At 43.6% G+C, this 15,184-nt stretch overlaps 1 protein-coding gene across 2 annotated transcripts; it reads left to right on the forward strand.

Annotated features, from left to right (window-relative positions):
- Window positions 1-440: 440 nt before the first annotated feature.
- KCNG3 (potassium voltage-gated channel modifier subfamily G member 3) lies at window positions 441-14,400 on the forward strand. Of its 2 annotated transcripts, none has more exons than XM_080408568.1 (2): window positions 441-2,186; window positions 10,795-14,400. In XM_080408568.1, exons 1-2 carry the CDS (start codon window positions 1,531-1,533, stop codon window positions 11,438-11,440), a joined length of 1,302 nt encoding a protein of 433 aa, XP_080264694.1. In that variant the 5' UTR covers window positions 441-1,530; the 3' UTR covers window positions 11,441-14,400. The 2 variants fall into 2 exon arrangements, with proteins under 2 accessions (XP_080264694.1, XP_080264695.1); XM_080408569.1 differs by having other exon boundaries at window positions 441-2,153.
- Window positions 14,401-15,184: the final 784 nt, after the last annotated feature.

Here is a 15,184-nt window from a genome sequence, read left to right on the forward strand (position 1 = left end):
AAGAACAGCGCTTAACCGCATTCTCCTCCAAGACAACAATTTTTACTCCACACTTACACGGCTATCCATTTATTTTGGTACACCTAAACGTGCCTAACAAATCTCGGCTGAGAAGGGAACACGGCAGCGACGAGAACAAACCCCAACCCCAACCCTGGGGACAAGGACCGCTGCCCGACCGGCGGAGGGGATACGGCGGCTTCACCTGGGCGGCCTTCGCAGACGCGGCGCTTGAACGACACACCTTTGGCACTGGTTTGGAAAGGGTTTACTCAGCTGCCCTTTCTCCTGACAGCTGGAGCCACGTTCCCAACTGGAAGCACCTCCCGGAAAGGGAGAGCTGTATCTCGCCTGATTGTACCCTGTGATGCTCTGGATGTTAATAAGCCCAGAAAATACCTCAGCCTGGAGAACTGTCATATTCGGGGTCGGGGGGGCAGCGGGGGGGGGGGGGGGTGGGGGTGGAGAAAGAATTAAAAAAATCAGCGGTAGAAATTAAAAACTCCTCGTGCATAATGCAACCAAATGAAATCAAAGCTTTGGAGAGCAGACAGGGTCTGGTGGCTGTTTTAACGTTGTGACATAGGTGTAAGACACAAGAACGTAGGAGGCTGCGGGAGCGCCGGCATGAGGCTGGGGTGGGCGGACGCGGGGAAGAGGGCTCTGCCGAGGGCACCTGACTCTTCCCGGTGTTCAAACACCGTGTGAGGAGGAAAGCAGAGAAGTGCCCCGTCACCCATACGCGCCGGGGGCACACGGGCGGCTCCCGCGGTGGCAGTCAGGCCCGGCCGCTGTCCTCGCCGCCCCGGGGCCGCCCGGCCGGCGAGACGGGAGCGACGGGCGCTGCCGGCCGGCGGCCCCGCACACGCAGCCGGTGCCGTCGTGCCCAAGCGTCTCACCCCCGGCCTTTTTTTTTATTATTTTTTTTTTGGCGGGGGGGTGCGGACAGACGCCCCCAAAGTGTCTCTGGGGTTTGGTGGCCAACTTCGCACAAGTGCCGCTCGGCGGGGCGGCCGGCGGGGCCGGCTCTGCCCCGCTGCAGCCTAAGCCCCCTGCCCGCAGGGGCGCCCGCAACGCCGGGTCCGGGGCGGGGGATCGGGGCGCCCCCCTCGCTGCGCTGCGCTCCGCCGCGCTCCGCCATGTGCGCGGGCGGGGGAGGAGGCGTGTCCCCACCCGCCGCGCCGCCTCCCGCCCGCCTGCGAGCCGGCACCGGCGGAGCGGAGCGGAGCGGCGGGCGCGGAGCTCCCCGGCCCCGCCATGCCCGCGCCCCCGCCCTGGCGGGGCCCCGCGGCGGCGCCCACCCGCCGGCGCTGAGGCCGCGGCCGCACCTGCCAGCTGCGGCGCCGGGGGTCGCGCAGCCTCCGCCGCTCCCGCCCTCCTGCGCGGCCGCCTCGCCCGCCGCCGCTGCCTCCCCGCCCGCCCCGTCGCCAGGCGGGAGCTGCCAGCGGTGCGAGCGGAGCCGGAGCCGGGGCAGCCGCCACCGCCCTGCCCTGCCCTGCCCGCCCTTCCCTCCTCCGTCCCGCCCAAGCCATGAACTTTGGCCGCGGCCCCTCGGTGGTGTTGAACGTCGGGGGCACCCGGTACTCCTTCTCCCGGGAGGTGCTGAAGGATTTCCCGCTGCGGCGGGTGAGCCGCCTGCACGGCTGCCTCTCGGAGCAGGACGTGCTGGAGGTGTGCGACGACTACGACCGGGAGCGGAACGAGTACTTCTTCGACCGGCACTCGGAGGCCTTCGGTTTCATCATGCTGTACGTGCGGCACGGGCACCTGCGCTTCGTGCCGCACATGTGCGAGCTCTCCTTCTACAACGAGATGATCTACTGGGGGCTGGAGGGCTCCCACCTCGACTACTGCTGCCAGCGCCGCCTCGACGACCGCATGTCCGAGACGTGCACCTACTACGCGGCGGAGGAGCCGCCGGGGGAGCCGGGCGGCGGCCCCGAGGGCAAGGGCCGGCGGCCGCCGGGAGCCGAGGGCGGCAAGTGGCTGGAGAGGATGAGGAGGACTTTCGAGGAGCCCACGTCTTCCGTGGCCGCGCAGGTCCTGGCCACCGTCTCCATCCTCTTCGTCATCGTGTCCATGGTGGTGCTGTGCGCCAGCACCCTGCCCGAGTGGCGGGCGCCGGAGAACCGCAGCGTGGAGGAGCAGAGCAGGTACACAGCAGAGTCAGTGAGGGAGCCCTCAGGGTAGGAGGATCCTTTATTTTCCCGCTGTCCGGTCCCCGTGTGTCCCGTCCAGTGTGTCCTGCCCCTCGTCCTGCCGGTCCGTAGCTGTAGCCGCCGCCGGCGGAGATCGCCTCCGTGCCTTAAAACCCCGGGCCCGGGCTGGGGAGCCGGGGGAGGGGGTGTGGGGGTCCCTCGGGGCCGATCTGCAGCTCCGGCTCCCACCGGGCTCCGGGGGCAGGGGGCGGGCGGGAGCCCCGCGGCGGGCAGGGGGCGGCCGTGCCCCCCGCGGTGCGGGGCCGCCGGGCGGGCTGGGGCAGCGGAGCGGCCGCCGGCGGAGCTGGGCTGCCCTGCGCTGGGAGGGGGCTCCCTCCGTGCAGAGTCTGGCTCGGAGCTCTTGCTTCCCCCCTTCTAGAAGCCACGGGACTCCTTGCCCACAGAGAAGTTCAGGCACTCGGAAAATCCTATTGGGCCTTAAGGATTGTGGAAAAAAAGGGAAATAAAAAAAAAAAATAAAAGAAGAAAATGCAATTCCCTTCTCTTTTCTGTTGGGAAGGGTACAACCTTGTATGTACTCTGCGTATAAGCATACAGGTCCTTCTGCTGGAGCAGGTCTAGTGCCTGTTACAGTTCTGCTCTTGTAAATATCTTGTATGTGGGAACAGCCTTACCCCTGCTGCTCTTTCCATCTCGGATTCTCTGTGTGGGGAACAGAGGAGATGATCAGACTGCACATTAAGCTCTTGCAAATGCATCATGTAAGTGCCCCAATGTATGAATGTAACAGATGTTTACACTGCCTTTAGATGAAACGTGTGTAAGCACACTAAACACTGCAAACCAGGTGCAGAAACCAGGGCGTGGGGTATAAGGCACAATCCCGAGCCTTCCTAGTAAGAACAAACCCTTTCTCATCTCCTTTGTGACCTTAGAGTAGGGTTACATCGAGGCAACGCTGCTGACTTGAGTATCATTGCTCTTTCTCTCTTCTGTTCCCTGGAGAACAGAATCAAGACTGCTCTGGTAGGATTTCTCCCACAAATAAGACCGAGATACAAAGAAAGAAGTAAACGTTGCTTGTATTTGTTAGCTTCTCCCTTCTTTTAGAACAGACAGGATATTCAACAAAAAGTTTTCAGCTTCTGCTCTGCTGAAGAGGGCCCTACAGCAAAATTGCAGCCTTGTCATTATGAAATCATCATCTTTTACTATAGAGTTAATTGGAATGTGATATATTATATCTTAGTAGCCAGATTAATTCCTTGGAAAGTATTTTCATGGTTTCCATTAGCTTAATGGAAAACTGCACCTGTATTTCTCATTGTAGCTGAGCCAAAGAATTAATTGTATGAACAAAAAGAAAGCAGATACAGCCTGATCAGCTGTTGATTCCTGCTTAGATTCAGATATGTCAATATCAGATACGTTGCTTTGCAGGTTCTTCCAGTTAAAAAGCCTTACTTAAGCTTTGCAAGGTTATTTCAAAGGGTGGATGCTCTGGGTGATCTTTTTGTAAGGCAGCAAATTCCTTAGATACCCCCAATAGAAAGGGGAAGATGATGCAACACATAGCGTTAACAACATCGGTCATATTTTTGTTCACATCTTCACGGTGTGCGAGTAAACAGTTTTTCTCTTACTTAAAAGATTCAACTCGCAGAGGAACAAGGCATACAATGTGTAATTCTTCTTTCATAGTGCCTTTATCTTCAAGAACATCTGTATTACGTACACATATAATCTTACTCTTCTGAACAATTGCATCTTGTATACAAAGTGTTTGAAGTATAAGGTCCTAAATACTTGCAATGTACATTGTAGCCAAGCACTTCACAGGGCAGGGAAGGCTGCTTTTAAAACCAGAAGGGCCACTGTCAGTTGTAGGGTGACTTCCTTCAGTACCGGTTGTAGTACTCTGTGGAATTGCAACAAAAACAGAGAGGTAACTGTAAAAGTTGTGGCTGAACAGTTTCTGACCATCTTCTTGCAGAAGTCTGTCACATATAAACACTGATACAGGTTCATTTCACGTGTGACTTAACCTGTGTGCTCTCACTGCACAGGAAGCGATAGCAATTTCTTGGCAAACACGAGGAAAACAGATACAGATGTGTTCCCTTCTGTCCACAGCTGGTCACCTGCTGAGGTGGCCTTGTTCACTTACAGGAGCAGCTTCTTTCTTTATCGCATACAGTGCATCACGACTGAAAAGCCTGTTGTATCTGGAAAAAATGGTGTGAGCTGCAGTTGCTTTTGAGTGATCCGGTTTAGTCATGACTACTTACACGTCATAGGATCTGACCTAACGTGCCCAGCTGTCATCTGACTTTATTTCCCTTTATTTGTTTCTGTTTTCTTTTCTTTTGTGGTTATTTCATTTAAAGTGAGTTAGGTTTTCAAAATGTAAGTAGCTAAGTGGTTTGTTTGAAAGTATGACCATGGAAATCACGCAGGAGCGTCTGGGATTGTGTGTTCTGGTAATACTGCCCACCTTAGCTGAGAAGGCTTTTAAAAATCTGGCTTCTAGTTTCTGATGCATTTAAAAGTTTGAAGCCAAATTCTGTGTTTTGTTTATTAACCAAAGTTCCTCATAGAAATAAAGAAATTCTATTTAACATGATAATACAATATTATTAATTTTTTTCAAGGGAGAAATTGTGACACTGTATGCCAGTGAGTTTTAAATCACATGGCACTGTAATTACTAGTATGAAGACTTCACATTTTTCTAAAAAAGTATTTTGAAAAGTTTTAGAAATGAAAATTGAATGGGCTTATCTAGAAGTCCTTAGACTGTCGAATTTGGATGTAACTGACTATTTACCTTAGCATAAGCCACTGCTTAGAAGAGGCGAGAACCACCTCATGAAATTCAGCAACTTTGATATTTTTAAGTCTCTCACATGCTTACGAATACATCCCTTGATGTTATTTGACAGCCTGGAAGGGTGCCACATGGATAATTTCTGTGGCTGAACTGTGGTAAGCATCCCCAGAACCACTTTGGGCAGCTGTAGTGAAAACAGCTCCAGCAGCGTATCTCCAGCTTACCTGGATGCGGACTTCAGAAGTCTCTAACTCTGTAATTTACAAAATCAGCCTCTTTAATGAGGTTTGCAGTGAGGGTTACTGCAGCTGCCAGCTAATACCAGCTGTGTTTGTTTTTACTGTATTAACACCTCTTCACCAGAAGAGGAATTGAGGCCACCAAACTTTTCTCAGAAACCATTACGTTGTTACAACTCTTCAAGGCCACCACACTCTCGAAAGGTAAACCAGCCTAGGCTGTTTCTGATCCCTTGCAGTAACACCCTTTGGAGAGCAACAGAGACCTCCACCAGTAAGCCTCTTTTAAGGGGAGAGGGATGGGGAATCTGACCTCTGCATGTCCCAGATCTTACAGACACTGACAGCGTAATTCCCTGATTTGCCTTCCCCAGGTCTGTTCTCGGGATGAGGGATGAGTTATTAATTTTCTTGTATTTTGAGATTTTTGCTCTCTTCCTTGCCTTGGCACGTTTCACTTATCAAAGCTAAAGATTTCCATCAGATTTGCACAGTTTAGGACCAGACAGCAGGGATGCTTGTCTCCACTTCTGTTGCTTCTGGCAATTTCAAATCATCTTTGCTCTCCTCTGAACTGTGCCAACAGATGCATACTGTGAGTCTCTAATTAGGGACCCGTCCATACACTTATTGTCAGCATCATCTTTTGGGGAGAGCTGCTCAAGCCTGTAATAGGAAGTCATTTGGAGCTGCCTGACTTACTGCCAGCACAGTTCTATCTACCTGCCTGTAAACTGTTTTTCTAATGCTAAATGGAAATAGCTTGTTAGCACAAGGGAGAGACTGTTGCCTCATTTCCGTTTACTAGTCTTGGTTAAGTTTGTATTGAAAATCACCCGGTCATCAAGCCTGTATGATTGTTGTGTTCTTAAGCAAAAGCAAACATGGTAACTTCTCCAAGCAGCACCTCTCAACAGGTGCTAGAGGGCCTTTTCTCATCTGTGCAAAACATCAGCTTAAAAAGTTGCATTTGAATTTTAGGTACACAAAAATCATTATTCCTTTATGGTGGTGGAATTTCAGAACATCTGAATGCTCAGGTCCAACATCTGTTAAAAAAACCCAAACAACTTCTTTCCTGGGTAAGATCTAACCTGGACACCACACCTTTGCTAAGTTAAAACAGTAGGCTGAAGGCAAAGAATGGAGCTACAGACCTAAGTTAAAAACATGGATGTGGATTTTTCTAATGAACTTACAAGCTTTTTGGAAAACAGAGATAGCACAAAGAACAGACGTGTATCACTGCCTGGCCACAGGAGAACCTTAATGAACTCACCAGGGCCAGGTGCCACGCATGCTCAAAGTATATGGAAAAGATCCATATACTTTGAGGATCCCAGGGCTTGAGATGTTCATATCCAGCCATCCCCTGAGAGCTGTGAAAGGCATTTGCCCCTTTCCTGGAGAGTGCTGGGTCATTACAACCTCCCACATAAGTCACTGAAATTTAATGAATCAAGACATATTACTGCTACCAAAGCAGGGACAGCACTACAGTTTGTAGTGAGACAGAAACCCTGCTGATTTCAAAAGAATAAAGAAAAAGACATTTGCTGAAATGACTAGAAGTTTTCCTCAGCAGGAATTTGATCATCCTGGCTACTGCTTGGACATTTTTCATGTTTATATACTTTACATGGAAATAGGCTTTAGAAGCAGTTTAACAAATCAGTGCTGGCAGACTTTGATCTTTAATCCTGTCCTATACTGTCTTTAATCATATCATCTGTTTTCCTCATGTGTCCCGTCGATGTGTATGTTTTATTTACAAGCTTAATAGGCAGTAGTGCCACTAACGAATATTTTGGCTAGATTTCAACCAGCTCATCGGGGGATATTCAAAGTGTACAAATTGGCACACTGGGGCAAAGAATAACGCTAAGCTGAAATATTCTAAGACGTTCACAGTGTGACTCTTTTGGTAATAACAAACTAGTCTTGTTAGTGATTGAAAAAATAATTTCTTAAGTGGTTTAACTCATTGTACATAAAATAGCTTATTCTGAAAGGAAGTTATCAGACATGAAATTGAACAGTGACGGGATTGTGGTAGAAATGAGGCTCACAAAGGCTTGATTTTCTGTTTATGGACAAAAGACTCATTAAAGCAATCTTGAAAAACTGTTAAGTACCAAGGGGCTTAAAATTTTAGGAGAAAACCCCTATTTCAGGTGCTTAGGTCTGGGACAATGAACAGCAAGTTTGAGCAGAAATAACCTGTGACTGAATAAAAATTAAGGCTTAGTATTTCCTCTGGTTATTTACAAATTCCATGGGGAATTTTCAAGGAAACACTTTATGAGTTTGTTTTTAATTTCCTCTCCCCTTTTTGAATACCAGCTATTTTAAAACTGAAGTGATGGGGGAAAAACACCAACCAAAACTGTGATGGAAGTTTATAAGTACTCCATTTTACCAAATAAAGCTCATGATCTAAATGTACAGTTATAGATTTTAATACAGCATTATTCCAGAAATAGTCAGTAAGAGGCAGTCAGTCCTGTGAATATGCAGCACATATTTTAAGAATGGATTAGAGAAGACACAGTAACTTTAGTCTTCCAAGTGCATGCATTTTATTTGGCTTTAACATCATACTCAGTTAAGTTCTCTCGAGGACTGTTAAATTTGCTGTCCTTATTAGATGTTATTTATCCATTAACAGGGTGAGCTATAAAGATAAGTCACTACAAGGAGAGGCAGACTTGATCTGGAAGTGGAAACGCAGTATGTAGCGCTCTAGATTTCCCAACAGGCCAGAGGTTTCTAGTTCTCACCAAAGCACATACTTTTACATGATTCATCAGGACTGCTGAAATGCATCTACACAGGCAAAAGGGACTGGCAAGAGAGGAAAAATGAAAAATGTTTTACTGGTGGCTAAGAAGTAAGGAGAGGAAAGAAAAAAGTAAGAGACACCATTCTCCATTATGTGCTCCCTAGCCAGGATGTATATAATTGATGAGAAAGAAGGACAGATGCAAAATGTGCAATTTAGAAGAGAGTGGCAATAATGCATCTCCCACTGTCTTGATCTTGCTTTGTCATCTTTGCATCAGTGATGTTCCTTAGCTCTCTTCAAGTTTGTTCTACATTAAAAGGCTTCTTCAGTCCTTCCTACTGAAGTATAACTGATTTACAGTATCTCTTGTGCTAGGAACTGCCACAGTCAAGCAACGGATTGATCACATTTCACAGATTTTTACTTGTACAACTACTCCCCAAAGTTATACCGGACCACTGAGTCAGTGTTGATTCATAAAGATGACTTCTACTGAATCACAGCAATCAGGACCTAACTTCCTTAAAGCTCAACTCTGAGATAACCTGCCTAATTTGAGACAAAATGGAGGAAAACATTTCCAACATTATCAGGGCATCAGGAGGAAATACTGAGTGAAAAAGCTCTAAATTGTATACCTACAAATTGCTTTTTCATTCAAGTGCTCCGTGTCATAGGGTACAGGCAGCACTACCAGAGGAACCTCATAGAATGTAATGAAATACAGTCTGTTGGAATGGTTGAATATTCCTGGCTGCAATTTTCTATCCAGATACAATTTTTCGTTAATCATTATGTAATATCTAACCTAGCCAACGTATAAACACGTTCAGACTTTATCAGTGTGTCCATTACCATGATCTTGTTGTTTGACTGGTGTTACTAGGGGAAGTCTTAGGTATTTCCTCATTATGTGTAAAAAGGATTTAAGGCAACTTGCCCATTAACATTTTTTCTTGATTTTTTTCAGCATAAAGGAACAGTAATCCACACTGATACAATAACTTTCATATATTCTGCATATGACTTTTGTTTAGAAGACATTATGATCTGAGCATTTTTTAAAAGAAATTAAATCTGTGTCTGAGGTACTTACAACTCACTGTCATTGTTGAAAGAAACACAAGTATTTTCAAAAGCTTAATTTTTCAGAGCACACATAATTCTTAAAAGCAAGCGTTTTTGAAATTCACAGGTCTTTCCATCAACTGGTGGTAACATGAACAAGTGTTTTATAAGCCCTTTATGAAGAAAAGCCACTTGCCTATAGAACTTTTATTGTTATTCATGAAACCAGAAAAACAAGGTCAGCTTTCACATGAATAACTATTTCTTTAAGTAATTAATTTACATTCATTTAAATTTTCTGTGGCTGGAATTGGTGTACCTTATGACTTCACATCAACCAACTGTTAGTTTCCTCCATTTTTTAGCATAAAACTAAAGTGAATGAATGAGTAAAATGAAATTAATGAAAACTAATTAAAACTTTATGTATGAAACTTTCAGCAGACACTACCTTGTTAGGATCCCTGGAGGAGCAAAAAAGCTCTGGCTGTATGTAGTTTTTTGAAATACCCAATCTCACATCAGTTTGGTTTCAGACTCGTTGGTATGAAGGCGTTGGCGATCAGCTTTTTCTTTGCTGAAAAAAGATAAGGAAAGAGGGAAAGATTAGCTGCCATTCCCTCTGTATTAAACAAGTGACCACAGTCTGAATTCTTTTTTTTTTTCAGATGGGAGATTTGAGACTACATGCACAACAGTGATTAAATAATCCTAAAGCAACATTTATCTCCTGTTTCTACCTTCCACCAGTTTCCTGTTGAGGTGTTCTCAAGTCTCATTCACTGTACTGGGACTTGAAAATATTTAAGAACATACTGAAATCACCTTCCAGGATTTATTCTCTTAAGGCCATTATTTGTATTTGGCAAGATGATCTTGCCTGTTGCTTTGGCTACCCTGACATTCTTGCTGCAATGCAGTTTAGGTGGAGTTGCATTTAAAACAAAAGAGAAAACTCAGTAATGCAGAGCATAGTGGTAGATGAGAGGACACAAGCTTATTACTTTGTGTACCCAATGATGAAAAATAAAATACCATCTGTATTTACTGGCCATACCTACGAAGTTCTCAATATAGTTCTACGTAAGGCCCTGTTTGCGATGCAAATCAGGCAGACTGGTTTAGGTTGGTTCCTGAAGACCCATTTGCATGAATTATTATCAAATGCAAAAGCTGATTTCTGCCTGTTCTGTCTTCACTTCCATTTCAGTTTAGCAGTCTGGTTCTATAAATTGCCGTTCATAACCAGCCAGTTCATTGATCCACAGTCCTTGGCATTCCTAAGTGGATCAGGCCTCAGAGATTTAACACATACAAAAAATAAAATCCCCCAAAACCCAACCTATTAAAAAAAACCCAAAAAACAGTGTTCTGCATAATGTTACACATTGGCATCAGGGGCATACCATTTCCTGTAGAGTCCTGGTTTTAATACTGAGCATATATTCCCAGTATTAGGACCAGCAGCAATCTATAATTCAAAGAAAATAGTCACTGAGTGAGTACTTAGCAATAATCAGGTTTAACTCCTCACTAGATCCTCAAGTTACTTGCTGAAATATGGTGCTACATGCGTAGGATAGGAATAACGTGGCTTTCTGTTTGTCGTTTGTGAAGGTCTGAATGTCAATTTGGTAATACCTGTGAACAAACCAAACATCCACTAGAGCTTTTGCACAGAACATAAATACTGTACTTTGTTTCTTTTGACAGGATAATTGAAGCTATCTGCATAGGCTGGTTCACTGCAGAGTGCATTGTGAGGTTCATCGTCTCCAAAAACAAGTGTGAGTTTGTCAGAAGACCTCTCAACATCATTGATTTACTGGCAATTACTCCTTACTACATCTCTGTTCTTATGACAGTTTTCACAGGGGAAAATTCGCAGCTTCAGAGGGCTGGAGTCACCTTGAGGGTCTTAAGAATGATGAGGATCTTTTGGGTGATTAAACTGGCTCGTCATTTCATTGGCCTTCAAACACTTGGTCTGACTCTGAAGCGTTGTTACAGAGAGATGGTGATGCTACTTGTCTTTATCTGTGTTGCTATGGCAATTTTCAGTGCACTTTCCCAGCTTCTTGAAAATGGGCTGGACTTGGGAGCAAAGAATAAGGATTATGCCAGCATTCCTGCTGCTTGTTGGTGGGTGATCATCTCGATGACCACGGTTGGTTATGGTGACATGTGTCCCATCACTGTACCAGGAAGGATTCTTGGAGGAATTTGTGTGGTTAGTGGCATCGTTTTATTAGCCTTGCCGATCACCTTCATTTATCACAGCTTTGTGCAATGTTACCATGAGCTCAAGTTCCGATCCGCTAGGTACAGTAGAAGCCTCTCTGCTGAATTCTTAAATTGACCAAACTTGCATTCTGTTGTAGTTACTTGCTAAGCTTTGTCTTAGCAGAGAATGGTGGAAGGTCCCTTCGTGTGTCCTCCTTGACTGGATGGTCCTATGGAACAACATTCTCACCAGCCTGGAGAAAGCCCGTCACCATTCAGACAGGAAGGATGGCCATCTGCCTTGGGCACCTTGCAGGGAGAGGGAGTGATGCTTCAAATTTGAGAGAACAAAATTAACAAAAGAGGATTCAGAAGTCCTCAACCAGACCAGTTTGGTCTTCAGTTTGCCTTTCCACAAAAAAGCAGAACAAAAACATTGGCTTAACACTGAGATCCGTCATTCCCCTAATTACATCCTATACCATTTTAAGCCATGTGTAGTAGTTGTTTTTCCAAGATTTCAATATCTAAATACTCCGTAGAGGCATCAATAACTTCTTGCCTGAAATATCTCCACTTTTAACTCAGATAATCAAATCAGATACTAAAGGAGAAACTCTGCTACTTTTGAGCTTTGCGACAGCACAGAGCTGGTTCTGTAACTCAGGAAAGATGAAGAATATAGGTCTGCGGGGCAAAAAATCTTGAGGCCTGATTCTGATCTTTGATGAAGCACACAAGTCTGTAACACTAGTGAAGTCAGTGGCATTGCTCTGAATTTGATAATTCGAAGAAGTGCAAGAAGTTCACCTCTGAATGTTGCAGCAAAGACTTCTTAGGCGCAATTGATTTCTTCTCTGGAACCAAATTGTTAGTAGAAGCAAGTGTTGTACTTTACAAAGATCAGCATAAAAAAGTCAGTCATTGATAAATATATTTTCTGGTCACTTAGGGGGGGAACTATCCAAATTTTACATACACTCAATTCAGCTCCATCCACCTGAAGTTACATACTCATAAGCATAGATTCTCCCCTCCGCCCCCCATTTAATTAAACATATATATCATAATGAAAGTTCTGTAAGACAAATTATAACATTCCATCACTTGAAACAGTCTGGAGAAAGCAGTGGAAAACAAGAGTTAGCTGCTCCCTGTCAGATGAGACTCTTCATCATCTTTAAATTCTGCAGTCCTTACTGAAGGACACACTCTAATGGAAGTTTTAAAAACAACTGTAAAAAGCCCAGAGCGTACCAAAGAAAGTAAAATACGGAAGTGTGAGTTGCACTTGGCAAAATGGTATATTCTCCAATGTAACTAGAAAATCAAAATGAATCAAGATAGGTTCTGAAATACTGTTCACTACATTTCTTGTGTAGTACTGCTTAATAGCATTGTTCAGTATAATTCTGAAAGGCTGCTCTGTAGAAATGTGCAGTTAGATGCTAAAACTAGTATAGTTTATAAAACTAAGTTACAGCTTTACCGATTTGGGTACAAATAAACATCAACAGGGAGCTTTCTTATTAACATGGAAGTTCAGAGTCATCAGCATCGCTGAACTTGGTGTGCTTGCCTGAAAATACCGCATTTACTATTACTGCGCTGTAGAAGCATCTTTTATATATGTATTTGTTAAAAGCTTTAGAAGTAAAATGAGTACCACCTAGAAAACGCATCTCTGAAATTGCATACTCAAATAAAAGTACCACATTGGTCAGTAACCAGTATATTGAAGGCTCTACCCTGAGACCTGAAAAGTTCATTATAATTTTAAGAGGTCTTAGTCTTAAGTAGTCATAAAGAATTACATTGCAAATAATTTTTTTTTCTGAAGACCTGGAAAGATTTTTAGTCGTCTTCTTACCGGCAAGCTTGACTATTCCTTCAATTCCTACATTATTAAGTAACGTTACAGCCATACCTCTGTTCCTTGCCACTGACGCTGTCTGGTGTTCAGAAGGTTTGCTCTGTAGTTCCCTGTACCACTGTCTTCATGCCTTTTATATCAGAATCATGTCGTTCGGAGGCTGGCTCCACAGAGGTGTGAATAGGAGATAAGCAAAAATTTCTTAGATGAAATTCACAGCTGATGTCAGGCAAGTTGTGACTTCAGAGACACTTAGAAGTTTTACACCAGCAGAGATGCTGGCTCTGTATTCCTGCATGTGTACCTATATATATCCTGCATATATTATATATTATACTCAGTTGAAATGTTTTTTGAGGTTTTTTTTTCTCCTCACAAAAAATTTCCTCCTTGACAAAACTGAAATTTCAGACTTTAATCCAAACACAGCTGTTGAAGAAAATGACATTTTCATCTTCTAATGAAAAGGTTATTTTGACAGTATCAAAAGCATTTTCAAGGAGAAAATCACTAGTGTTTTTTTTATTCTGCTTCGATTATTTTTTTCCGTTAACAATAGGTTAAAAAACCCACCTAAGAACTTAGCCCTACAGATTTTTGTATGCTGTTTTTAAAGCTCGGGAAAAATACTGTTTTTCATAAAACTCCTTAAAAGTTACTTTGTCTTTTGTCCATGTATTGTATTTAACCAAATCAGTACTCTTGAGATAAAACCCTCCTCCCACAAAACACCCAAACCATCATCACGATGACAATAGTTTGAAATCCATATGGAATGTGAATATAAAGTATGCTGCAATCTTGATTTTGAGACACAATAAAATGCATTTCAGCACTATCGATAAATCTAATCTTTAGATGCTCGTAAAAAGGAAAAAATATAAATTAATGCATATAGTAATTTGTGAATACCAGTTTGCCCCCTGAATCATTTTGTATAAGCAACTAAGGACAGGAAGTTTTCAAAGATCCAAGCTCTTACATGGTATACAAACAAATGTTTGATCCTTTCTAAAGTGTTTTCCAGCTAAAGAATCCTTTCCCAGTGTAAAAAAATCATCTAATGAAAATAATCATGTAAAGGAGCAAGTCTGTGGAGATGATCTTAAGTCGTACTTTTTTTTTAACAGCTTATGTTCACTTTTTATATGGCAAAGTGTGAACAGAATGACCTAATGTATTTTTTAATTTGTATTCTAATAAAATATTTTGAAACTGCTCTATATAGGCCCACTAAGGAGAGAGACTGAGGTGGTTGGGATTTTGGTATTTTTGCTTTTTTTATTGTTGTATGGTTATCAGTGTGTAGACTTTAGTTTCCTTAGAAACCAAGTTGAAGTAATGTGATCTCAACAGTAGCCTTAAACCAGAATTTTATAGTAATTAAATAGGGTTCCTGACTTCCAGTAATGTATGTCACCTTATTTTCAATAGACCAGTGTTTCTTTGGTGAAACTAAAAAAAATTGAATTATATGTGTAGTCAAAATTAAGCATACTTTTAAAGAGATGAAACTGCTCTACTAGACGTTTACTTGAGACCATGGTTTATGCAGGCATGGCTTGCAGCACTCCATTTCAAAACACAGCATTTCAAAGCCAAGCGAAGACAAGCTGGCTCACTTCTGATCACTGCCAGTGTGAACCCTATACAATGTGATACTTTATGAGCAGTACCTCTTTCAGTATCTGAAACATTCACAGTTGGAACAAATGAGATGAAATAAAAATATAATAAAACTGGAGACAAATTAAGACAACTTACATAATTGCGATCCAGCTTTTCTGTTCATCTAAAAATAAAACCGATGACAATGAGTTTTGAACTGCCATCGTATGTTTTGATGACAGTGAAGGTTAATCATACATTATATACTAGGTTCAATCCTTAGGACTGACCTGTTGGGAAGTATATATCAGCTGCAATCCTTCAAGGTACTGCATGCCAATTAACATCATTTGATCATTAATGAAATCACTGGAATGGAAAGCTGTCTAGGGTACATTT

This window comes from Falco punctatus (assembly GCF_963210335.1).
Source record: "Falco punctatus genome assembly, chromosome: 12".
NCBI classification, from domain to species: Eukaryota; Metazoa; Chordata; class Aves; order Falconiformes; family Falconidae; genus Falco; species Falco punctatus.

Excerpts from the sequence above, each read along its gene's own strand:
- KCNG3 (XM_080408568.1), top strand. The coding sequence starts at position 1,531 with ATGAACTTTGGCCGCGGCCCCTCGGTGGTGTTGAACGTCGGGGGCACC. Across the intron at positions 2,187-10,794 it reads TCAGTGAGGGAGCCCTCAGG|GATAATTGAAGCTATCTGCA; the intron begins GTAGGAGGATCC and ends TTCTTTTGACAG.